Genomic DNA, 24,860 nt, shown 5'->3' with positions numbered 1-24,860 from the left:
CAGAAAAGGCTTCTGGTCATCTTGAAAGAATGTAGTGAATCAATTAAAAACAAAATTCTGAATGGCCATCCAGCCTATGCAAAGAGGAAGAGGTAGGTTGGTGATTGGCTTGGTCAGCTTGCGGAAGGCAGTGACCTGAGGAAAGCAAACAGACAACAGCAGGAAAGAATTCAGAGAGCAGGGATCTCCTCCCTTGGGAAGCAGGAAGAGGAGTATGCACTTGTTCATGTAGAGGTTCTCTTGCTGAATGCTTTTGCTCAACACAGCAGAGGACTCATTTGCTTAAAAAGCAGGATGGCGAGCATCGCAGGGGCACGGAGCTTTGCGAGGTCTCTTTCTCTCTCTCCTCTAGCTTAACTGTCAGGAAGCCGGGTTCTTCAGCCCTTTGCTTCATGATTGCAACATGGCTGTTCTGCCTCCAGCTTCATCTCCTCCACATTCCAGGCAGGAGGAAAACAGAAAAGGGGAACGCCTCCACCATGAGAGGCACAAGAGCATCCGCGTGCAGTCCTCAACATGACTGGCTGCCAGGCAACCTTGGCTGATTGGGAAGGGCTGCTGTTTCTCCCAGATGCATCATCGCCATAAGCAAAATCGGGGTCCTGTCTCTTAAGGAAAGGGGAAAACAGATATTCTGAGCGTAATTAGCATCTCCACACGGTATGTCTAGCTGCCGCGATATGCTACTACCTAGGTTCCTGAGCAGAATTGTCTTAGAAGAACTAACAACGTATGTATGGGTGGAGTGGACATTATACGAAATGGACACACATGGAAGAAAGGGAAGAAATAGGACAGTTGGAAGTCGTTGGGAGGGAGTTGGGCGTGAAGTGGACATTTGAACTAGAGTTCTGAGTACCATGACGGAAAGAAGAGGCAAGGTGTCAGTCACTTCCCAGGAGCAATCACACGATTCTGGATAACTGCCCAGCAGTGGGCAAGATGGAAAGTGTTGATAAGCCGACTCACTGGTTCGCTATTTTCTTGCCCTGCACAAAGCTAACGTGTGGAGATAGATGGAGAAAATTACTAGAAGGAAGAAGTTGGTAAAGAAAACTCGCAATCAGAAAGATTGCAACACTAAAAAACCCTGGGGTGCTACTGTGCTTTAACACAGAAAACATCTGAGGGGCAGGAAAAGGATGAGGGGGCCCAAGAAGGGGATTCTACAAGGAATCCTCCCTCTTGGAGGCTGAGCTCTCTTTCCAGGAATATCTGCATATCACACAGCAGGTCAAACCCCCAGAATACATCTGTGCTTAAGAATCAGGCCTGGGAAGAGGCCACATCCTTTCTGTGCCTAACCCTCCACAGAGAAAGCCCTAGGTCTGCAGGCAGGAATCAGAGCAAAGGGAAGATAGAGAAGGAAGGGATCTCACAGGCTTCTTTGTTATTGTTGTAGTTTTATTTACTTGTTAATTATAAAAGAACAGGATACAAATCGAAGGCTAGACAATTTTGGACTGTGAAAATATGTCCTTTAGAAGTATCAACCATAGCACTAGAGAGGGTAGACAGGCTGAGAGGCGCTTCTGGCCTTGAGAGACCCAGGGTTACAAGAAGGCAGCATATCCCAGTACCCAATGCAGAAGGTCAGGCAGGCCAGTGAGAACAGACTGTGGAAGCTGACAGAAGGGGGAACTAACCCAGCTGAGAGCTGAAGCAAACTTCATTCTTTAACATTTCAGCAGTTAGCACAAACAGTTGGGAATTTTATGTTAGCCTGAAAGACGTTCCAAAGCATCTTGGGGGCTTTAGAGCCCCGGGAGAGGACCTGGCATGGTGAGAGACCCGAGAGTGTCACCAAAGCCTCCCAGAGTTCTGTCTGGTGAGGAGAAGCTCCAGGATGAGAGTGATGGGGAACTGGATTAGTGTGCGGTTCTGCCACGACCCAGAATCTTCACACTGCGCTCATCTGTCTGAACGCTCAGGGTTGAGCACAGGTCGTCCTTTTCCTTATACAAACATGACTTCCTGAGGGGGCCCTCTTCTCAGGTCTTCCTCTGTTGCCCAGAGCACACAGGCAGTGAGGCTGGGACATTGGCTGGGGAAGAAGAGGTTTTTCCTCTTTCCCCTCACGTCCGCACAGACCCTTCATCCTCTGTCGGGTGTCCTGATATTTAAGATTAAAGAAGGGAACACTTGGAAAGACAGTTCATTGAACCAGTCAAGGGGACAGAGTTCCGCTTCTGGTTCTGTTGTGTTAAAAAAGTCAAGCTTCCAGGTCAAGATTCCTCCACGGTAGCTCCTACATTTTTCTCCACATCTGGTCATCACTGTTCTTCCCCTGTCATGGAGTCCCCCGAACATGGTCAGCCAATAGGGCCTTGTGTTCCCGGCACCCACCCTTGGGCAGGCGCAGAGTTGCTTGTTCAACAGATGTCTAAGGAGAGGTTCTTAGCTGTAATTTATATTTATTTCCCTGATAGGCTGAGCCTGAATCACAATACTGTAAACTCAAGAAATAAACCATGATGGCCTCTATCATGCCAACCAAAGACACTGGGGGAAAAATCAGAGATAAATCAAACCGCCTGAAAAAGTCCTCTAAGGCGATTCCCCCAAGCTACTAAATGGGATGGATGCTACCTTACTGTGTCTCAATGTTTGATCCTTGACAACCAACATGGGTTTGCATTTTTATGCATATGTGTTTGAACAGCTATGTCATGACTGGTATATGAAAGTGTTGGTTGGAGAAGGGCCCAGCAGCAGAGCCACCCATGGGCCCTGATAGGAACAGCTCTTTCTAATGTCAGTAACTCTGCTGCTTAGCTCCCAAGCCTACTCCTTCCTAGCCACTCAGTCCTCCTCAGAAACATCAGGTTTTTGTATTTACTTCCAGGGAAAGGCCATGTATACGTGTACCTGAGAAGATGTACATATATGTTTTGTGTGTATATGAGCTTGTTGAGAAGAATCATTAGGAAGGAGTCACTAGGAAGTGAGAAGACATTGAAGTAAAAAGTTAGCGGAGGAATCAAAGGCATGCAAATGGCTCGTCGCCAAAAAGCAACAGAGCGGGGCTTCAGTTCATGAAAGGAAAGAGCAGGGTCTCAGGTCTGTGTGTCCATGATAGGGGACATTCCCCAGAGCTGACAGGCACTTACACAATGCCACAGGAAGCTGTAGCTGTTACTCACAGGTGACAAAGTACTGTGGCCTGCCCTCCAGGGACCCTTTGCGGTGACACACTCTCTTAGAGGCTCAACACCACTGTCACCTTGAGTATTTACAGAGACCATACACATCAATTTATATTACTTTAACAAGACAGAATATTCTTACAGGCCAAAAAATAAGGCACACATTCACCAAGAAACTCAAGCCAAGATGAAGCAGAGACTCTTGGGAGCTTCTGAACAGCTACCATAGTCCCAGATACACTTTGGTCAATATTTCATCCTCATTAGAGATGTTCTTGGCAGGGAATTTGGAGGAGATTAGCTTAGATGGGTTAGCACGGATGGACCCGAGGAGCACAAATTGAACAGTTAATCCTTTCTTCAGAGAACACCCGAATTTGCTTGGGATCAAGGAGAAAAGGGAGCTGGAATGTGGCATTATTGAGTGAATTCCTAAGCAATTGCTGGTTCCACACATTTATAGACCACCCAGTTTCTGACTTTCTAAGTAAATTATGTTACACACACACACATACACACACACACACACATGAGAGAGAGAGAGAGACAGAGACAGACAGAGAGAGAGACAGAGACAGAGAGAGACAGAGAGAGACAGAGAACCACCAGTGATAGAATTCAAAGGTGAGAGGGATTGTGGCAAGAAAGGTTTTCCTCTATGTTCTCATGAAATTTCCAGCATGGCAGTTTCTCTCTTACCCCACCCCCCACCCTCGAATGTTGCAGAAACCCAGATATACCAAATACAATGTGTTATGACACTAGGGCAGATGGCTGCTCAGATCAGCTGCCTGGGAGAGAAGGGCCTGGTGAGGACTGTAGGACTCAGCATGTGGCCTCTGGGTGTCGAGCTGTATAAGTGAGTTCCACTCTTATGACAGAACTCAGTTGATCAGATTCGAAGAATAACAAAGAAGGGTGATTGGTGGCCTGACTGTTGTTATTAGTCCATTGATTTACAAGGGGCACAAACACGTTTTCTGATGACCAGAGTGAGCTTGTCAGCTCAGGGCAGACTACTTTATATCTAAAACAGCATTGAAGCCATTAGGGAAGATTGCTTACTGAACATGCAATGAGATTAGAAGACCTTCAAGCCAAGCACACCATCTCTGCCTTACAATATTCTTGTTGAATTGGGTACACACACACATACACCACACACACACGAGTATACACATTGCTAGTATATGTCATAGTTAAAGTTCTCCTTTTGGACAGAGTAGGAATCACTGAATTCTTATGACCCAGTCCACGCTCAGTTCTACAATCCATAGGCAAATTATTGGGCACATTTCATAACTAAGAATTTATTAGAGGGGTCTTTGTCATCATGATTACTGTTTGGACATCTGACAAATATCCCTAGTTATTCATTTAATAATAATACACAAATAGCATTTATTTTACATTTTAAAACTTATTTGAAATTTATATTCAGTATAATTTCTTTTTATTTTTGAAATTATAAGTACATCATTTCCTTCTTTATATTTCCTCCCGCCAACCCATCTTATACAACCCCCTTGCTCCCTCTCAAATTTATGCTCTCTTTTTCTTTAATTAGTTGTTGTATTAATTCATTCTTTAATTGTTATTTTATATATATATATATATATATATATTCCTAAATACATGAGGATAATTTCTTATATGAGCTATACAAACTTTGACAAATAACAGACTTGTATAACTCCACAATCAAAATGTAAAGCATTGCATTGTCTGCTTTTCTCAGAGAAATACTGGCTTGGATGACATTTTCAAAATAAGTTTCTTCTGCACAGAGCCCACAACAGTTGAATGCCACTTAAAGGGATCACATTTTCCAATCTTTTCTGTAACACACTGCCATACCTGCAGATGGACACAATGATGCTTCCTAACGCGCATGTGCAGGTTTGCTTAGCTGCACGTGAATCCGTTCAGCGCCTTTTATCTATGAACAGAGAGTAACTCTGAGGAGGGTAAGGCGAAAGAGAACTGCTAAGCCGTATCTTCAATTCATTTCCTTCCTCTAAACAAGCCACACGCACACAGATAACCCCAAACTCTCTCCTGCCCAAGCACCCAAGCCTCTGTAGTCACCGGAGTCACCCTGCTTTCCAGAAAGCACTACCTAAAACCCACATCCATTTTGGCCTGTGCAAGTTGTCTGGAAGAAAACCAAAACCAAACTAAATTTACCGCGAGGATATTTTTTTATAATGGTGTTCTTTGAAATGGGGTCTGGCATAATGGCTTCAAGGGTAAAGGCACCTGCTGCTCAGCCTAGAGTATGAATTGGACCCCTGAAGCCCTCGTGGTAGAAGCAGAGAATCGAATCCACATGTGTGCAAGTTGACACCCCCCCACATACACACGTGTGTGCTTGTACAACACACGCACACAGTAACTAATGTAAAACAATTTTAGGACTTTCTTAGATATTTATAAAATAGTATATATATATATATATATATATATATATATCCATGATCCATGTAGGTTCTGGAGATTTTAAACAACACAAAACTCCAGTTGGCTTTGCATTATCTCTTGGTGGTACTAAAGAATTGTTTTAGTTTGATTTTGGTTTTCTTCCAGACAAGAGCTCTCTACAAAGCCCTGACTGTCCTCATTCTATAGACCAGGCTGGCCTCAAATTCAGAGATCTGCCTGCCTCTACTTCCCAAGTGCTGGAATTAAAGGAGTGTGCCACAGCACCTGACTAAAATTTTTATTTTATTTTATGTGCTTGAGTGTTTTACCTGTGTATACATCTGTGCACCATGAGCATGCCTGGACTGGTGCCCACGGAGGCCAGAAAGGGGATGCACGTGGGCCTGGTGCCTCTGATTCCTTGGAACTGGAGTTACAGACAGTTGTGAGTCTCTGTGTGGGTGCTGGGAATTGAACCCAGGTTGTCTGGGAGAGCAGCCAGTCCTCTCAATCACAGAATCATTTTGCCGGCCCCATACTGAAGAATTCTGGTGCACATTCAATGAACTGTTTCATATGTGACCAAATTTTACAACCCAATAATGTATTTTGGCAGCCTTCAGCAGACAAACCATTTCCTTTAGACGAGTAGGAGAAATGAGCTTTGTAAGACTAATGGGAGGTAGAAAGGCGTCCGGAAGGGTGCTGGGGTCTGGCTACTAGGCATCTGGACCCCTCTTACTACATTCCTAGAGGATGACAAGGCAGAAGAATCTTTGCTCTGAGGACAGACTGCTCCACCAATAGGATGTACGTGTGGACCCCTCACTTCCTGCCCGTCCTGGGACATGAGACTGAACCACTGCCTCCCATTACCTGCATCAAGAAACTCAGCAAACTCCCGCTTCATTAGAAACTGCATCTTAAGTCTCAAAGTCTCCATCTAGATTCAGAAAGAATGGGAAATCCCTTAGAGCTTCTTTCCAGAGGGATCTGTAAGGAGGTCCCTTGTATGAGCCAGGAGAGGACAGGCAGGATGTACTACTATCCCACCCTGTCTTCTGTTGTTCTCCTACACGCACGCCCTCCTTCTTCCCCTTGGCACTGTTTCTCATACTCACACTTTTCCTGCTCCCCATCTCCTCCCTGCTTCACCCCTGTTGAGAGCGAAGCTCAAAGATAAACTACAGAGGCAAACCACAGGGCTCGCTAACATGCAGCCTCTCGCCACAGAACGTTGGCAAGCTTCACGGAATGAAGAGCGCAGTTCCTCCCTTTCATGCGAGCGTGAATATTCTTGGGTCTGTTTCAGGATGTACAGAAGTCAGTGTGGAAGAGTGGGGCTATGGCTGTCCCTGGCATGCTGACTCACTGTGACTCTTCTAATACCACTTTCTAGAATGACCTTCAGTTCAGATGAGAACCACAAAATACCAGTAATTTTATTTGGGGGAATATTTATATTTTGGTAGGGTAGGTGAATTCCTAATGAAAGGGCATTATTAGAAGCATTTCCCTCCAAATCCCACATGGTTTCATTTTAGGCTTTGCACTTCTAATTGATCCACATAATGGAAAAATTTATTATTATTATTATTAAATTTGCCCATTCCCTATTTCCTTATAACTGACTCCCATGAATACAGCCTCTCAAAGAAGACACTGGTAAGTTCCAAACTGCTTTAGGACAAGTCAACCCCATCCCTCCCACCCTGGTTCAGTGCCCACTGAGTCTGGTGAGTGAGTGCACAGCATTGAGAGAAAACTGTTCTCTGCTCAACTAACTGAGCGATTAGCATTCTACAGTCGTCTCTCCCGTCGATACGAAGAGCAGACTAACTTCCTAAGGGCGAAGGAGTGCAGAGAGGGCACACAGACTGTTCTTCGTGCAGGATCCTAAGGCTGATAACCTCTGGGCTTTTCAGGAATCTGTTCCCTGGCTAGGCTGCAGAAATTTGTGGCACTTGGAGAATAGCATCAGTGTAGCTAATGCTGCATCTGAGGGTTAGTCAGGGACCAACTGCTCACTAAGGGACTGTGTGCAGTATCTCCTTCAGTAACTGCAGTGTGCCCTCTGGGGGGTAAGAGAGCAGGTAGTATAGGAGGGCTAGGTCGGCCCTAGAACTCGTGAGGGTGCCAACAGTCATGTTCATCATGTACCAAGACACCATAACCTGAATCATGTAAGATAATCACACACATTTATGCTTCATGTAGGTGCTTTACATACAAGCACTAACCAATAACTTCTCTCAAAGCATCTTACTGAGCAGCTCTTTTAAGCCAGGCACACGGTAAAGTCTAGAGACATAGCATCAGACAAAACAGATTGGGTCCCTACTCCCTACTGCCTAGAACAGTGATTTTCAACCTTCCTGACACTGTGACCCTTTAATACAGTTCCTCATGTTGTGGTGACCCCAACCACGAAATTATTTCTGTTGCTACTTCATAGGTATAATTTTGCTATTGTTATGAATGTGATGTAAACACCTGCCATTTTCCAATGATTTTAGGTAAGCCCTGTGAAAGGGTTGTTCAACCCCCAAAGGGGTTGAGACCCACAGGTTGAGAACCAAGAGTCTACAAGGCCCAGCAAGTTGGTCTGTCAGTGATCCAGCACTGTCTTAGCAACTGTAGCTTTGGACTTTCCAGACAAGTGACCTCCAGTGTTGGATAGGGACAATCCTTCAGTCTCTAACACAAGCTAAGGTAGCTCCCTGTCCTCCAGTTCAACTCTGCTTGCCTACGCAGTCTGGTATTAACGTTAGCACAAGAAAAGAGACATGGGGAAGTATTCCTAAACTCTAAAGCTGTCACTACATGCAATTAGCAAGTTCTTTGGCCCTTTGAGTGTGTACATCTTCACCTCTGTGACGAGACCAACACAGGCCGAAAGAGTAAAGCCTTGGTTTTGAACTTGTAGAGTAGAGGCTAAGATGCCAGTCGGTGGTGACTGACAGTGTCTGTTTGGAAAACAGAAGTTTCAGCCAATATCAATCCACTGATGATGGACCCTGCCCCTCCCATTCTATCTACTCTCTTACCTCTCAAGGGCACACTGTTTGATAGACTTTCTCACACTCTATTTTAAGCCTGTAACCATATGGGGATATCCAAGCTCCCATTTGACAGATGGGAACAGCAGACCTCAAAGCTAACTTGCTCAATCTTCCACAGCCACTGATGAACCCAGCATTCAAGCCCAGACCCCTCAGGCTCCAAACCGATGCTCCTTTTGTGCTTCCACAACTGTTGGCTTGAAAATTTCAGTTCTTTCTTTCTGCGTGTTGTTTCAACACACGCGGAACAGGTGGGAAACTGCCTCACGGCCTGCTGGTTTTCTCCAGCGTTCTGGACGCAGCTTGCGATGGCCACCAAATAGAGGATTTTTGCTGTTCCCAGACTCAGGTCTCACAGTCGGTCACCTGCTCTCAAGTCTCCCTTGCCTCCTGAACAGGAATCCTGCAGCTGCCTGGATGCCTGAGGATCTATTTTTAGAAATGGAGGCAGGCGGGCATGTGGGTGGAACGCATTTGAGGTGTTGTAGGGTCTATTAATATTTTTTTTTTCCTGAGGACACCCAGAATTGTAACTTGACTAAGTTCAAGATGAATGATCTCTGGACGTGAGCTTGCTCTGCAGCACCGCCCCTTCCCAGCATTGCTTCTCTCCTGAGCTGTGCCGTTGTCATCGCTTCTCTCCTGAGCTGTGCCGTTGTCATCGCTTCTCTCCTGAGCTGTGCTGTTGTCTTCTCCTACTCCCAGGGCTTCTTCCAGCACCTGGCACTCAAAGCCAAGGGCATTAGAAGCCTAGCAGCAGCTGAAGTTGACTGCTCTCCAAGAAGGCCAAGGGGGAAGCAGGGCTAATTCTCCTTGACCTCTGTAGGGATTGGCAGGGTTCCCTGAGATTCTTCGGCAGAAGAGGCCTGCTGTTTTAAAGATTCGAACAAACATCCATGGGTGGATCCCCTGCCTTTTAAAACTTCCTGGGGTCACTGACTTTATTCTAGGGCACATAAAATACTCTTTCAGGAATGAGAGATTGGAGAGGCAAAGCTGTAGGTAATTCATTCTAAGGCATTAAAGCAAGTATGATATCAGGATAAATATACATTAAAATCTCTGCCTTTGGCAACGTAATAGTGGCATTTTGGTTCATAATAGTGGCATCTTTGCTCAAAGTATTTCTTTGACTTACCAGCTTAATGGAGGCAACATAAAACTGCAAGTGTGTGCTTTTGAGGTTAGGGTTATGTTAAGAGTGTCACTATTGATATATAAAAAGGAGCTGACCAATTCGTAATGTCAAACTAAATATTAAACAAGACAGTAACTGTGGGAATAAATTAAACATCTTCGGTTTCAAAATCAGTGATGGCTTTCTGTCTCGGTAGATTCCCCATAGAAGAGGGAGCACGTGATAGAAACAGAGGGGCCACGTATCCCCAGCCACAACTTTTCAAATACTTTTTTTTAGTAATGAAATAACATTTATTGAGTGTTGAAGGACTCAATTTGTATATTTTTTCTTTTTTTCTTTTTTTAATTTATTTATTTATTAAAGATTTCTGCCTCCTCCCAGCCCCGCCTCCCATTTCCCTCCCCTTCCCCCGATCAAGTCCCCCTCCCTCATCAGCCCGAAGAACAATCAGGGTTCCCTGACCTGTGGGAAGTCCAAGGACCACCCACCTCCATCCAGGTCTAGTAAGGTGAGCATCCAAACTGCCTAGGCTCCCCCAAAGCCAGTATGTGCAATAGGATCAAAAACCCATTGCCATTGTTCTTGAGTTCTCAGTAGTCCTCATTGTTCACTATGTTCAGCAAGTCCGGTTTTATCCCAGGCTTTTTCAGACCCAGGCCAGCTGACCTTGGTGAGTTCCCGATAGAACATCCCCATTGTCTCAGTATGTGGGTACACCCCTCATGTTGAATAAATGGACCTCCTGAGACTGAGAAGCTTCTGTAAAGCAAATACTTTCTTAATAGCATAACAAAACACACCAAAAAAGCCATTATGTTCTAATTTGCCCATTAGCTACAGATTCTCAAATCAAGCTCCCTAGTATAAACTAGGAATAGCTGCTTATTTTAACCACATTGGAGTAAAACAGAAAACCACTTTGCTTTGGGGTAGGCTCTTCAGATAGTCATAGTACTTACCTCCTTGAAGACTCCTGTTAGGTCTCACTGGCCTCTTCGCCAAAGAGAATCTCTCCCTAAAGGGATTCTGAAAGCAGCTCTGACTAATGCGAAACTCCAGAGAATCACTATTGCGTTTTCAGATGCTATAGTCTTTCCTGAAGGCTAATCTAGAAAACTCTTGGTCTAGATCACACTCTTATAGCTCTGCGAATCTAGAGATCGGAACCTACTGACCATCTAGCAAACATGGGAAGACACCAAGGAGTCCCTACTGTCCCCACTTCAGGCTTGTGTTACTTGACAGCAGCAAGGCCCAACTTTCGTTTTAATGCCCACCTACATGTTCTTGGAGCCACAAAGCAAGGCATCTCCCCTCCTCTAACCCTGTCACTTCCTACAGTTGTCTGGGGGTGCTTAGAGCTCTTGCACTTTGTAAATAAGAATTTTGCGAGGAAGTAGGACTTGCATTTGCTGGACACAAACTTTCTTTCTTAATTACTAAGGCCCAGGCCCAAAGAAAGAACAGCAAAGGAGGCCATCCTCCTACTTCCTAAATGTAAAATAACTGTAGTGGGCAGCACCATCACCATCAGCAGTGTTATTATTATTTCAGTTCTCAGGCCAATTCACTGAAGAGCTTTAAACAGTGTTTAAATATTTATATAATAAGATTTTCTCCCTCAACTGATTGTTTTGGTAATCAAATATTAAAAACCCATTTTTATTTTAATTGCACTATACTTCTCAAATGTCCCAAGAACATCCCACACATAATTTGAGAATGTCTGTATATTTATAAAAAACTCAATGTCTTACCAAAGGTTCTAGGAAGTGAGCAGATGTTTCGAGCCATCTCATCCTACACTCTGAGCCACAGCCTCCAGCCACTTTATGTCCCGATTTTAGCCCCTTATCCAGTAGCTCTAGTTCAGTCTTTACATGTTGTAGGCCTGCTATCTCCTTGAGAGCTCAGAGGGTTTGTGCAACAAGAAGCCTCACTGAAAAGACAGAAGCAGCCACTGGTTTATTCTACCAGTGTCCTTACAGAAAAGGAAGCGAAATGGCAAGGAGATCCATGAAAAGAAATGTGTCCTTGGTCCAGACTTCGGTCTGCTGGTTCTTTCAGCAGTGCCCAAGAGGGCCACCATGGTGTGGTATCTGGCTTAGTGGGAGACACGGCAGGCTCCATAGACTGCCTTGTCTTAACTTGCATGAAGGGAAAAACGTATGTGTGGGTTTAGAAATTCATAGCATTGGAATCCCCCCACTTGAAGTTGCTTCTGATTGAAGATTTAGAACGTATGGCTGTCAGAATGACTTCAGAACATGGAAATGCCCATACGTTTCCTCTTTATGTCGGTCTTCTCTACTCAGCAGCTTCCCTTGCTCAGGGTGGATGCTCATCCACAGGATGTCTGAGCTCAGCATGGCAGGCAGTCTGGCCCCTTTCAGTCTTTGGACAGCCTAGTCCGTGCAGCACAGACTCAACCAAGCACAAGCAGTGGAAACCGGTTTTCAGGTGCAAGAAATGGAGGGATGAGGCACATTAACAACATCTTGGACAGATACAACCACAACTCAGATTGACTCCTCCTCCTCCTCCTCCTCCTCCTCCTCCTCCTCCTCCTCCTCCTCCTCCTCCTCCTCCTCCTCCTCCTCCTCCTCCTCCTCCTCCGAGTAGCTGCATGGCTTAACACATCCGTTCCATCCCCAGGGGCCTTGGGACCTTCACCGTAAATAGAAGGGAGGAGAAGGGGGCAACACAAGGGACAGATGAGTGTTCAGGTTTCTTCCAGAACAGATTCACTTCCAGCCTCTACGGTACCAAAGGTCTATGGTTCTGTAGTTTACAATAGGCCCTCGGATCTCACTCTCCTTGGCCAGTGCTTTCCACATTAGCAGCCGAGTTTAGACGAACCCAGAGGGTCAAAATAAACAAGTATTACTCTTTCTTTATAAGTATTATAAAGTATTTCTTTATAAGTATTAGTATTGATCCATAACCCAAACCCTAATTCCGATAAGCAGGTTGAAAACAAAGTAAAGCGAAACCACACAATAGTTTCTTTCTCTTTAAAGGGACCCTGCCAAGGATGCAGAAGGCAATGAAGATGGTCAAGGATGAGGATGGGCCCTTCAACGCAGCTGCAAAGAACGTCCCCTCCTTTCCGCATTGCCTACAGCCGGAAGCTCCCCGAGGGAAGGTTCCCCAAAGACACCTCTTCCCTGAAGTTCTCCGGGGCCCCTTTTCCCAGTTTCGCTATGAACCTCCTCCAGGAGACCTTGATGGATTCCCCGAGGTCTTCGAGGGAGGAGGGTCCCGGAAACGGAAGAGCATGCCCACAAAGATGCCTTACAACCATCCGGCGGAAGAAGCCGCCATTGCTGAGGAGAGCAAGAGCCTGGGCTCTCCAAACCTGCCTCTGCTTTTCCCGCAGCCACAGCGCCCTAAGTGCGACTCTCAGATGATTGACCTGTGCAATGTGGGCTTGCAGTTCTATCGCACCCTGGAGCACGCGGGGGGCAAACCCGTCAAGCAGGAGCCGGTGAAGCCCAGCGCCGTGTGGCCCCAGCCCACACCTCCTGCCTTCCTGCCTCCGCCTTTCCCCTACTACCCCAAAGTCCACCCGGGACTCATGTTCCCCTTCTTCATGCCCTCGTCCTCACCCTTCCCTTTCAGCAGGCACGCCTTCCTGCCCAAGCAGCCCCCCGAGCCAGCGTTACCCAGGAAAGTCGAGCCCCTGGAAAGCGAGGAGACGAAGCAGAAGGTGGAAAGGGTGGATGTGAACGTCCAGATCGATGACAGCTACTATGTGGACGTGGGTGGGGCTCAGAAGCGCTGGCAGTGCCCCACCTGTGACAAGTCCTACACCTCCAAGTACAACCTGGTGACCCACATCCTGGGCCACAGTGGGATCAAGCCGCACGCCTGCACCCGCTGTGGGAAGCTCTTCAAGCAGCTCAGCCATCTGCACACCCACATGCTGACACACCAGGGCACGCGGCCCCACAAATGCCAGGTGTGCCACAAGGCCTTCACCCAGACCAGCCACCTGAAGCGCCACATGATGCAGCACAGCGAGGTGAAGCCACACAACTGTCGCGTGTGCAGTCGGGGCTTTGCCTACCCCAGCGAGCTCAAGGCCCACGAAGCCAAGCACGCCAGCGGGCGTGAGAACATTTGCGTGGAGTGCGGCCTCGACTTCCCTACCCTGGCTCAGCTGAAGAGGCATCTCACCACGCATCGCGGCCCCATTCAGTACAATTGCTCCGAGTGCGACAAGACCTTCCAGTACCCGAGCCAGCTGCAGAACCACATGATGAAACACAAAGACATCCGTCCCTACATCTGCTCCGAGTGCGGCATGGAGTTCGTGCAGCCCCATCACCTCAAGCAGCACTCGCTCACCCACAAGGTATGGGGGAGGGGCACCGGTGGGGATGGGAGTTAGGCTGCTAGGCCACCAACCAGGAAAGGAACAGAGCTGGGGACCTGTAGGTGGGGAGACACTCGCTGCTTCTACCTAAAATGCGGAGAACCTGTGTGACCCTGCCTAAGATATTCGCCTTACTTGGGTCCTGGGAGCCATCCCGGCTTCGCATAGCCAACAGTGAACAGTAGACGATCAATTAAGGCCTTTCCCAGAATAGCCTTAGAATCTAATGTGGGACTGGAAATTACCAGTGCAGACATTTGGAGAGGGCAGTGCGGAAGGATGAAGGAAGCAGCTGGCTGCTGTGATAGCTCTGCTTAGCCCCCAAGAAGCCCTGGCATTTTGTTTCCAGGGTTAGGGATCACCACCAGCCTGGGTTATGTCAATGAAAGCCACCTTCTGGAGAATTCTCTGAGAGCTCTTTCCATCTGAAGCAGGGGCTACTTCTGGTCTGTTGGCTGGCTCTGCTGTGAGACCTGCTTCCTTCAGGTGGCTATAAACTGGAGCAGCGTTTGGTCCTAGTCAGTCAGGACCAGAGTTTATGGTGTTCTTGTAGGAAGCAGGTGAAAGCTTCCTTCTCTGTTTGGTTTTAATTTCTCTGGGCTCAGATCTTCACGGAGAAATACAGACCCAAGGCTCTAGTTTCTGACTCCTCTGGAACCATTGCTTTGGAGGTCATCAAGCCAAAATAGGCAAGGTCCCAGTGGTATCTTGCAGTCTTACTCCAGCTGGACTGACTTGGGTCTATTTTGAGATGCCAAAAGGTGACTTTTGCCCCCACTGACCTCTAGTCTCACCTTTGACCTCAGTGGTTTTCTTGGCAAGAAAAGCTTCTAGGAAGCCAGGGTCTCTAAGCCATCTTTTATTTCTAAAAGGTCATGAGCGGACCGTTCAGCTGAGGTGATAATGCTGCCACTTTGGTCTCCTGGGTTCCATTTGTTAGGTTAGAACAAAACACACAGTGTTTCCCGGCTCTGCAGCAGAGATATATATATGTCCTGCTGGACAAAGGACACCTATAGACACCATCAGAGAGGAGATGACTGCCAAGTGCAGGAACCGCCGGCAGAGGACTTGGACTTAGATTTGGCCACAAAGGCACCATGGGCTTAGCTCAGGGATGCCTGTGTATGTGGATAAGGAATCAAAGGTTATTGATTTTCCACCATATGAATTCTGCAAGGCAACAGAAAATGAAGCTCAAATGGGAAAAAAAACACTATTGTCTTACATGTGTTTCCTATGAATCAGTAAACACAATGTGTTTTCAGTAGCGACATACGCAGACAGCGAGCGGTAAAGTTCACTGAACGCTTGCGTAGTGGTTCCCAACTCATTCGTGTTGATTCTCAGGGACACTGGGGTCAGCTTCCGACTGAAAGTGAACACACCGGGATGTGATGAGGTCTCTCAGGAACCCCAGCACCAGCACACAAGTCTTTATTTATTCATTCACTTTTTTATTTTGTGTTTATGTGCAATCGTCTGCAAATGCCCACAGAAAGGCCCGAGGTCAGTGTCAGGTGCCTACTGCGGCTCTCCGCTTTATCTTTTTGAAAAAGGTCCTCTCACTGAGCTGGAGTTCATCAACTGACTAGGGTTTGACCAGGGAGCCTCCGGGCTTCCCCCGTTCTCTGCCTCCTAGTGCTCGTAGTGCTAGGATTACAGACATGCCTTGCTAGGCTTGGCTTTTTCTGTGAGCACTGTGAATGCCTGGACATTGTGTACCCCTCTACCTGGTTTATGCATAGTTGAGGCTCCAACCCGGGGCTTCAAGCATACAAGGCAAGTGCTTTCCCAATGGAGTTACGGGCCCAGCCCCCACCACTTCATGCTGAGAAGACAAATCTTTACCATGAAAGACCATGAAACTTACTTCAAGGTTTCATAATAACTAAATGGTTGGACAGAAACATGAACCCACCCTTAGTGCTTCGGGCTCACCAAAACTAAAAAGTGCTAATCTCTTACCACACACACTGCAGCTTAAATAAGTGAGAATATGACGGGGGTCAGTGCTAATTTAGAATATCTCCTTCCTTAGGCCGTCTATACACACCAGACAGTATGGATTTTTGAGATGTTAATTTGGTAACTGGTTCTAATCCTCATATTAGTGCCAAGGTTTTTTGATTCTTTTTTAAAAGTCTCTTGCCTAGAACAACAGCACACACCTATAGTCCCAGCTACCCAGGATCCTGGAACAGGAACCCAGCAATTCAACACTAGCCTCAGCAACGTAATGAAGCTCTGTATCAAAAAGTCAGTATGAAGCCTGGAGAGACGGCTCATTTAAGAGCATTTGTTGCTTTTGCAGAAGACCTGGGCATGCTTCTCAGCACCCACATGGTGGTTCATAACCATCTGCAACTCCAGTTCCAGGGGGCATTTGATTCCCTATTCTGACCTCCTCGGGTACTAGGCATGCAGGCGGAATACATACATACATGCATACATTCCTACATACATACATATGTGCATGCAAGCATTCATACACATAAAATAAATCTAACATTGTTTTTAAGTCATTGTGGATGGCCACCTTTGGCCCTGGACATTCCTGGGAAGTAAAGGTTGCCGAGGAAGCTAACATTCTATGTGGGTGTCCCTGGGAAGGCTCTGAGTGGAGGCATCAGCACGCAAGCCTTGCAACACTGTTCTGTAGATAGTGAGGAAACCAGACGACCTTCTTTCTATTTTCCAATTTAGAAGGTTGTCTCATGCCAAAAATGCTCCACCAGAAGCATACAGGAGGCTCCAGAGCTACGGCCCCCACGGGTCAGCATGGCCTATGGGAACCCAGGGGACCCACTGGAGAGGGCAATTATCTCGTTGTAATTGATTGAAGCAAGGATGAATGGCTCTTTGGGGATTTTTGAGTCCATTACTGAGAACTGGTGAGAGACACTGGCTTCCTTCTGGGAAATGATAATATCAGTTTAGATTTTTTTTAATCATCATGAAAGCCAGATTATAGACTCATTTCACGTATCAGTCTACAGTGCTCTTACCAAAATCACATTAATCCTCCAGTCTGATGCTGTAGAATTGGCACCATCAACAGTGAAAACAACAGTAGTTTTCTTTTCTTCTAGTGCTGAGCTAATTTATGATGTTCAGGGAAAAAAAAAGGTAGATTATCTCATCAACACTTTCCCAGGAAATCACAACTTAACATGGCTAAAGTTGTGTCGTTTGGAACTTCACTCCTGTCTCCAAGTTTCCTGTGGATTTATGTGTCGAAGAGGCACCGTCTATAGCACTCACGAAAGCCTGGCTCGCAGTCAGAGCTCACTGTTCTGAATGTCGCCTCCCCACAGGGCGTGAAAGAACACAAATGCGGGATCTGCGGACGTGAGTTCACCCTGCTGGCCAACATGAAGAGACACGTGCTGATCCACACCAACATCCGCGCCTACCAGTGTCACCTCTGCTACAAGAGCTTCGTGCAGAAGCAGACGCTCAAGGCGCACATGATCGTCCACTCTGACGTGAAGCCTTTCAAATGCAAGGTGGGAAGAAGGGAGGGCTCGGGGGTGGGGCTATGCAAATGTCGGACAGGCAAGCCCCTGGCCAGCCTTCTGCTCGGTTTCTTCAGTGGTGTCGCGAGGCTCAGAGCAGGTCTGTGGCCAAGTCCAAGTTGCATCCATCATGTTGCTCCTGTTTCTGCCACATGTGATCACAGCAATTGTTAGCTGGTCCCTGTTTATGTGACTGTGCATTAGTGCTTGGGCTGGGGATGGAGTAGACAGACAGTCATGAAAAGTGTGAGTGAAGAAAGCGCATAATAGAATGACTTGGAAGAGGAAGAAGGTGTTGGGGGGCACTACTGGTCTAGAGTAGAAAAATCAGGCAGGCACTGTTTCCATTATAAGCCAATGAGTAGGCACAGAAAGGAATCTGAAAATCTAACATCCTCCCCATCCCCATCCTGTCCCTTTCTTGCCTCCCCTCCTCCTGTCTTCACTCTTGGGCTAAACCCTTATAATGTGAAAGCAGACATCCCAAAGAGGACGCTGGGGTGCTGACTTCCTTCTCTCTGGATATATTCAGTGGTCATATGACTAGTTCTGAAGATAGCTGTACAACTATGTGCAACAGCTAAAACGGGGAAGCAACCTATGGGCACATCAAAGGATGAGGTGAAGAGAAGGGGTCCAAAACCCTGATCTGTGTCAAGCATGAATGGAGGCTGAAATGGAGGACACGGTGTGAAGTGCAATAAGCCAGGCACAGAGAGCCAAATATTGTGTGTTCTTGCTCATATGTAAGAGCTAAGTTGGCATCTTGGGAGGGAAGGAAGGAAAGAGACAGATGTTAGTAGGGGTGCAGAAATACAGTTAGACGGAAAGAATGTGGTCTGGTGTTCCACAGTACAGCAAGGTGATTAGCTATCAAGACTTTATTGAGTATTTCTCCAAAAGAAAATTTTAAGCAACCCCAATATCAAGATCGGTGATCTTGATCTGCTCACCACGTGTTCAACATATGAATCTAAATATCATACTATACCCAAACATATATGTATAGTTACTATGTGCCAATTCCAATTATTCTGAAAGTGTAGTAAAGGATCCAAGGCTAGTCCTTCAAAGGACCCGAGAAATACTTGTGTGGACTGAGGAATAATTGTGACCTCAGCCTCTACAGTATTTTTCCTTTATCCCTAAGTACCACGTGACCCAGGGTCTAAGTTCCTTTGCAGAACAGCTGTCTCAGACTACTTTGGTTCATTCTTATTATATCAACTGAGAGGATGCATGAGATCTTATGAGACTGTGGCTTCCCAGGGCTGTTTCAAGAGGATTTCTTAGGCCTAGGTAGTTGGGGGACTGGAGGGGTGGGTACCATCCCACTCAGGAAGAGAGAGCAGCGGGAAAGAAGAACTGATGCATTCAGACAGTTGAGTGTGTCTGTGTGAAATCCAAGTTTTCCTTCTCTGTTACTGTGTGTTGTCTGGAGTGTGGGTGACTCATTTTGCAAATCCGTATCCCTGCAATTGGATTCCCTCCTTCCAGGAGGGGTAGCTGCTTTCATCCCTCGGTAGCGTGGCCCCCACTTGAAGGAACCCCCTGTGAAGTTGGCTTCTTTCCTGTGTTGGCAGCTTCTCGGCAGGGTGAGGGGTCAGGAACCAGAGCTTCCCTAGGCCTTGTGGACATTGTCTAGAGAGGGGCCTTCTCCCCCCCACTCCCTTTCCTGCCACTCGCTTCTGTTTCCCCTTCTTTCCTCCAAGCTTTCTGTTGTATGAAAGTCACATTATGTCCATCTTGAGTGTGTGAGCTGAAGGGGGAGAAAGTAGAGCGTCGGACAAGGGGCATCGCTTTCAGGGCCCAGTGAGGAACGGAACAAAAGGCTTCTTTACAGAGGATGAGTAATTTCAAGAGCAAGTAAAGCATTAACTCACACTGAGGACCTTCCTGACGAAGAAGCCTATGAGCAGTTCCTAGTCACGGAACTCCACAGGGACCTCTTCTCTCTCTTCTCTCACTCCCCCACTTCCCTTCTCACTCCGTCGACCTCCTCAGTGCTTCCTCATTGACAGTTGCTCTCCCTGCAGACATTTGCTGTCTCCTATAGTGGAGGAGCAGGCAGGTTCGCTTCTGCTTGGATGTCAAGCACGAACTGCGTTAATTATCCTAACTGATGGTTGGAGGAGTACGATTGTTATTTCATAAAAGGAGCTACCTCTTAGTTTCTTACCTAAAGAAATACACAGCCACTCAGTTCGGCCATCCCCTCCCCCCCATCTATACTGTATCTCCTCTGATCCCTCCGAGAGCTATTCCTTCCTGAGATGGAGGGACAGACTGGGACAGAGATAATTGGGGGAAGCCCTTGAGATAGAGGGGTAGGAGAGGGCAGAGATATTGTCTGGGGTAACCCCTGAGATGGAGGAGTAGGTCAGAGCAGAGATACAGTCTCGGGGGAAGCCCCTGAGATGAAGAGATAGGTCACGGAGAAGATCTGTCTGGGAGGGGGGTAGCCCGTGAGATGGAAGGGTAAGTCAGTGCAGACAAACAGTCTAGGGGAGAGCCTGGAGTGGAAGTCAGGGCCGAGCCAGTCTAAGCAGTGTGGGATCTAGGGACATTCCTGGGCCAGTTCTGCTTTGCTACTCTCGAAGATCTGCAAGATCTTTTGGATTTGAAGTACACGAGCATCTAGAAAGTTCTCTGTGGAACCAGGGTGTAGACAGTGCCCAGAGCAGTGCCCTTGAGGCCTATTGCTGCAGTGAGCCATCCTGGCTGCATGTTCTCGGCCTCCATTCACAGATGACTACGCCCTTCTCCTCCCCAACAGTGACACATCATACATGGTCCCAAGAGCATGGATAGTCAGCTGTGTGGCTCAGAAACTCCATTTTACCCTTTCTTTCGGGTTGCTTAGGCTCTTAATGTCACCAGATTCCGTAGCAAAGTGAATTCCTACTTTGACATGAGAGGCAGTTTACCCAGTACAGGGAGAACAGGAGGCGGGGCGGCCCTAGCCCTTCTACGTGGTGTTTAGGTTCTCTCAGAAGGCCGGAACACAGCTCCTCACCTAGAGAGTGTTGTCTGTTATTAGGCAAAACAATTCGGAAGATAAAAGGCATTCTCATCAAACTCCGCTGGCCCTGATCCAATGCTTAGACATTTCTGAAATAGCAAGCCCTGTAGGTCACCTTAACCAAGCCCTTTCTTCCTGAAAGCTCCAGAAACAGTCTGCTAGGTTCTCTTTCTTCTCATTCCCACTTCCTTACAATGGCATCCTTTGAGCTAGCCTTTGGTACCATCACTCTTCGTTATTTCAACAGACTTTCCTGGCATGTATGGGTTGCGTGTCATGCAGGTTCCTCCATGTGCATGAAAACCACAGGGTAGAGAGATCTGTAAAGTCCAAGACCCCGGTTGGTTCACATCTCGAAAGGGCAGGGTGGTCTTGAGATGTCCTGTGGACTTTGCTTCCTATCTGCTTTGAGCGGGATGGAAATCTGGCCCTGGGTGAAGGCTGTAGGGGACCAGCAGGGTTAGATGTGAGTCGGGGGCCACTTGTTCATTGCTATGCACTTCACAAGCAGCTGAGACAAATGTCTGGCCAGCCACACAGCGATGATGGGGAACGAGCTTAGGCAGTTACACCCAAGTTTGATAGTCATAACAGAGGATAGTTAGTCTCTTCCAATGATTGACATGCTGGGGGAAGAAAACGACGAGGCTTGCTTCGTTTCACATCAGCAGGGAGCTGGTTCTACTGTCGCTCCCCCCAAATTCACAATGAGGAAGATTCTTTTAGTAACAGGGTCTAATTTCTTGGGATCTTCACCATTAAAATACCCTCCTCAACATAAATCCTTCCTCCTGTTGTAGCACAGTCGCGTTCTCACTGGAAACAGCTGTCCCCCGTGAGCAGAAATGTTCACTGGCTGTAGAACTGAGCATTAACAACAGGGTGGAAAATTAGTGGAGAGGGAAGTTTTCCATTCTGTGTTACACGCACACACACACACACACACACACACACACAGACACACACACTTATATGTCATATATTTATTTATGACTGCCCTTCTGGACTCTCGCTATTGGCTCGACTTCTAGACTCCTTGCTCCTGGGAGCCAGCTGGAGTTAGTCCAGCGAGCCAGCATGTAGACTTAAGCTATGTTTCACGAATATGCTTCCCACATTCTGCGTAAGCACACGGGCCTTGATTTGGATACTATCCTTGTGGTGGCTGCACTCCATAATAGCAAAGAACCAGCTGCCGTCTTTGGGAAGCCTGTCCAGGAAAAGCTTCCATCCAGAATTTCCGGGACAAATTCTCTTTTGAGATGGGTGAAGCCCGGAGCTGCCTAAGTTATGAATCACTGGGTCATCTACAGCCTTTTCTGCAGCAGAGGCCTGAAAGCTGAAGGCCTGGGAGTGGAGCAGAAGGGTGCAGTCGCCTTGGAAGGGGTCTCTATTCTTCCTCTCCCGAACGGACTGCTGGCTGTTCAATGCACCGGAAGGAGAGAGAGCAGGCTGGGCAGTTTGCAGGGACTTAGTGCCCCCGGGGTCAGGGTTTCCAGGCTGGCCTAGAGGGGGTTAAGGCAGTGACCAGATAGCGGCCTTTTGGCAGCACGGCCCTCCTCCTAGGCAGAAGGAAGGATATAGCTGTATGAACTGCCTGTTTAACAATGCCTAGCATGTCCCCAGAGGCCCGTCTACAAATAGATTTCATCTTGCTTTCTCTTGTACTTTTCGGAGTTTCCTGTTTTCTCACGGTCCTTTTGGACAGTTTACAGTCTCTCTCTCCCTCCCTCCCTCCCTCTCCCTTTGAGGAAAGGAACACCCTTCTTATTAAAGAGGGAGTGGGAGAAGAATGTACAGGAAGGGCAGCCGAGCCGAGGCCATTCTCTTGGACGGGCTGGAGCTCTCTGACCTTTCCTCTCAGGATAGCAAAAAGCTTCCTGGGGCATCTTGTCTCTCTGAAGCTCACCTCAGGCAACTGGAGGCAGGTCCAGCGCTGCTTGGCCTTCGGGGCCTCTGGACTCAGCCAAGTGGCTGCTACTGTCATTGTCCCATCTCTGCCCACAGCTGACCTGGGTGGCAGCTGCTGCCTCAGGGGCTCATGGGAAGCAAGGAACTCCAGGCCCTGTACCGCGGGGTGGGCAGATGGGAAGAGCACCAGGAGGCCAGAGCAAGGAGGCTGAAGCTTTCCACCCATGGATCCTGGGCTGGGCTTCTAGTCAGTCCCAGGTCACCTGGCATGGATTTAGCCAGAAGATTCCCTTTCCGTTCCTTTGATGTTTGAAAAGGACAGCACCCTTGCTGGGTGGCTCACATCTGGGGGATGGAAGTCGAGTCCCCAACCCTCCAGCAGCACCTGTACCAACGGCTCTCTCATTTTGATGCAGACCTTGTTAGGTCATTCACCCAGTCCCGGCTTGGGAAGACACTTATATTTTCAACTCAAGATTAAGGGAAGCCTTCACTTCAGCTACTGATTTTTTTCAGAGATAAAAATGAGTGTTGCTGTTCCCTTGGCACTCTTTCTCCTTCCAATCTAATGCCCCTCCCCAGCAGCGAGGACATCCTCCTCCATCAGTAGCAGACCCCAGGCTCTTTCTCTAACCCCTCTTCACTGTCTGAGAGGTGTGGCTCTCTACACTTGGGCATAGTCATGTGAGGACACTCTTCCGGGAACAATGGAGGAGGAAGTGTTCCGGATGAGGACCACAGGGCTTGGTGGGGGTCAGAGGTGGAGGAAGAAGCTGAGTGAGATGTGAATGGGGGCCGGGTGCTTCATTCGGGTCCTTCGTGACCCGACTCCACTTGTCTGACACTGAGGGTTGCAGTTTACAAACCGATGTGTGTGTCGGCTCATGGGGAGATGAGGAGGAGCAGTAATGGCTGTATTTTAAGATTTCGTATGGGGTGATGATATTTCCTGACTTGTTTATATATTCGCCCAGCCTAATGCTTAGCTACTCATTAAGAGTATTATGTTTGTAGCTCAGTGCCTGATAACGAGCTTGGTTACAAAGGAAATTGAAGTGACCTTTGAATAGAAAACTGGCTGGGCCACATTTGGGACCTCAGAGTTGACTTGCTTCCACTTATCTCTGTGACAGCCAGTAGCTACCATCAGTCATGCAGGGGAAACTTGATTATAAAAAATTAAGCTTCCCAACAGGACAAAAACTAGTTTTCTTTACCAGTCAGACAGAAGAGAGCTGACTGGTCATGGCCTATGGTGTACTTTCCTGTAGACCACTGGGATTACTTTGAAAGATAATATAATGTCTTGTTTTGTTTTATATTTTGAGACAGGGTCTCTCTCCGTAGTCCTGGCTGTCCTGGAGCTCATTATGTAGACAAGGCTGGTCTTGAACACACAGAGCTCTGACAATATAATTTTAAGGTCCAATATAAATATAACATCCCCATGTACCAGTAAAATGTCCCAAGAAATTTCATATTAAATGAACTGAGGCAGAAAATCTGCAGCAGAATAATTCACTAGGTTTTCAGAAAGGATCAAAAGGGCAGCTTATCTGTCTTAGGGTTACTATTGCTGTGACGAAACACCATGACCAAAGCAACTTGGAGGAAAAGGGTTTCTTTTTCAGTTTACACTTCTAGATTACAGCCCATCACAGAGGGAAATCAGGGCAGGAACCTGGAGGCAGAAGCTGATGCAGAGGTCATAGAAGGCTGCTTTCTCCTCCTGGCTTGCTCATCCTGCTTTCTTATAGAATCCAGGACCACTACCCACAATGGGCTGGGCCCTCCCCTATGGGCCCTCCCCCATCAACCACTAATCATGAAATCGCACTACGGTCAGATCTTATGGAGGCATTTTCTCAATTGAGGCTCCCTCCTTTCAGATGACTCTAGCTTGTGCCAAGTGGACATAAAGAAGAAGCTGCAGAACCCCCGGAGGTGGCCATTATAATGAACACACACCTCTGAGTGTAGACTTGTGGCGACGGAGTCCTTTGAGGATTGACGGGTGGGATCTTGGGGCAGACAGATTGCAGGGCCTTTTCTGGCCCCATGTTCCAGGTATGATGGGTATGACAGCCATAAGCAGTTGGTTCTCACCACAGCAGCAACCGGTCCCTCACCTGTGCTGGAAAGTAGGCTGAAGTGTCTACAAATATTCACGAAGATGCCTGATACTTGTGCCAAGGCAGGTCTCACCACACATCCTTCAAGAAAGGCGGAGTGTGTGTGTGTGTGTGTGTGTGTGTGTGTGT

General features: G+C 47.4%; 1 protein-coding gene across 1 annotated transcript in view; it reads left to right on the top strand.

Moving 5' to 3' along the window:
* Nucleotides 1–24,860, top strand: part of Znf366 (zinc finger protein 366) — a 62,559-nt gene that overhangs the window by 30,889 nt on the left and 6,810 nt on the right. Inside the window, exons 2-3 of the mRNA XM_005356430.3 lie at nucleotides 12,791–14,127; nucleotides 17,466–17,657. Coding sequence (XP_005356487.1) covers nucleotides 12,805–14,127; nucleotides 17,466–17,657 — 1,515 coding nt within the window. The 5' untranslated portion in view covers nucleotides 12,791–12,804. The remainder of the gene's footprint in view (nucleotides 1–12,790; nucleotides 14,128–17,465; nucleotides 17,658–24,860) is intronic.

The sequence above is a fragment of the Microtus ochrogaster genome, chromosome 19 (genome assembly GCF_000317375.1).
Source record: "Microtus ochrogaster isolate Prairie Vole_2 chromosome 19, MicOch1.0, whole genome shotgun sequence".
Lineage (NCBI taxonomy): Eukaryota > Metazoa > Chordata > Mammalia > Rodentia > Cricetidae > Microtus > Microtus ochrogaster.
Note: the sequence above shows the minus strand (reverse complement) of the source record. Positions and strands in the feature narration are given on the sequence as shown.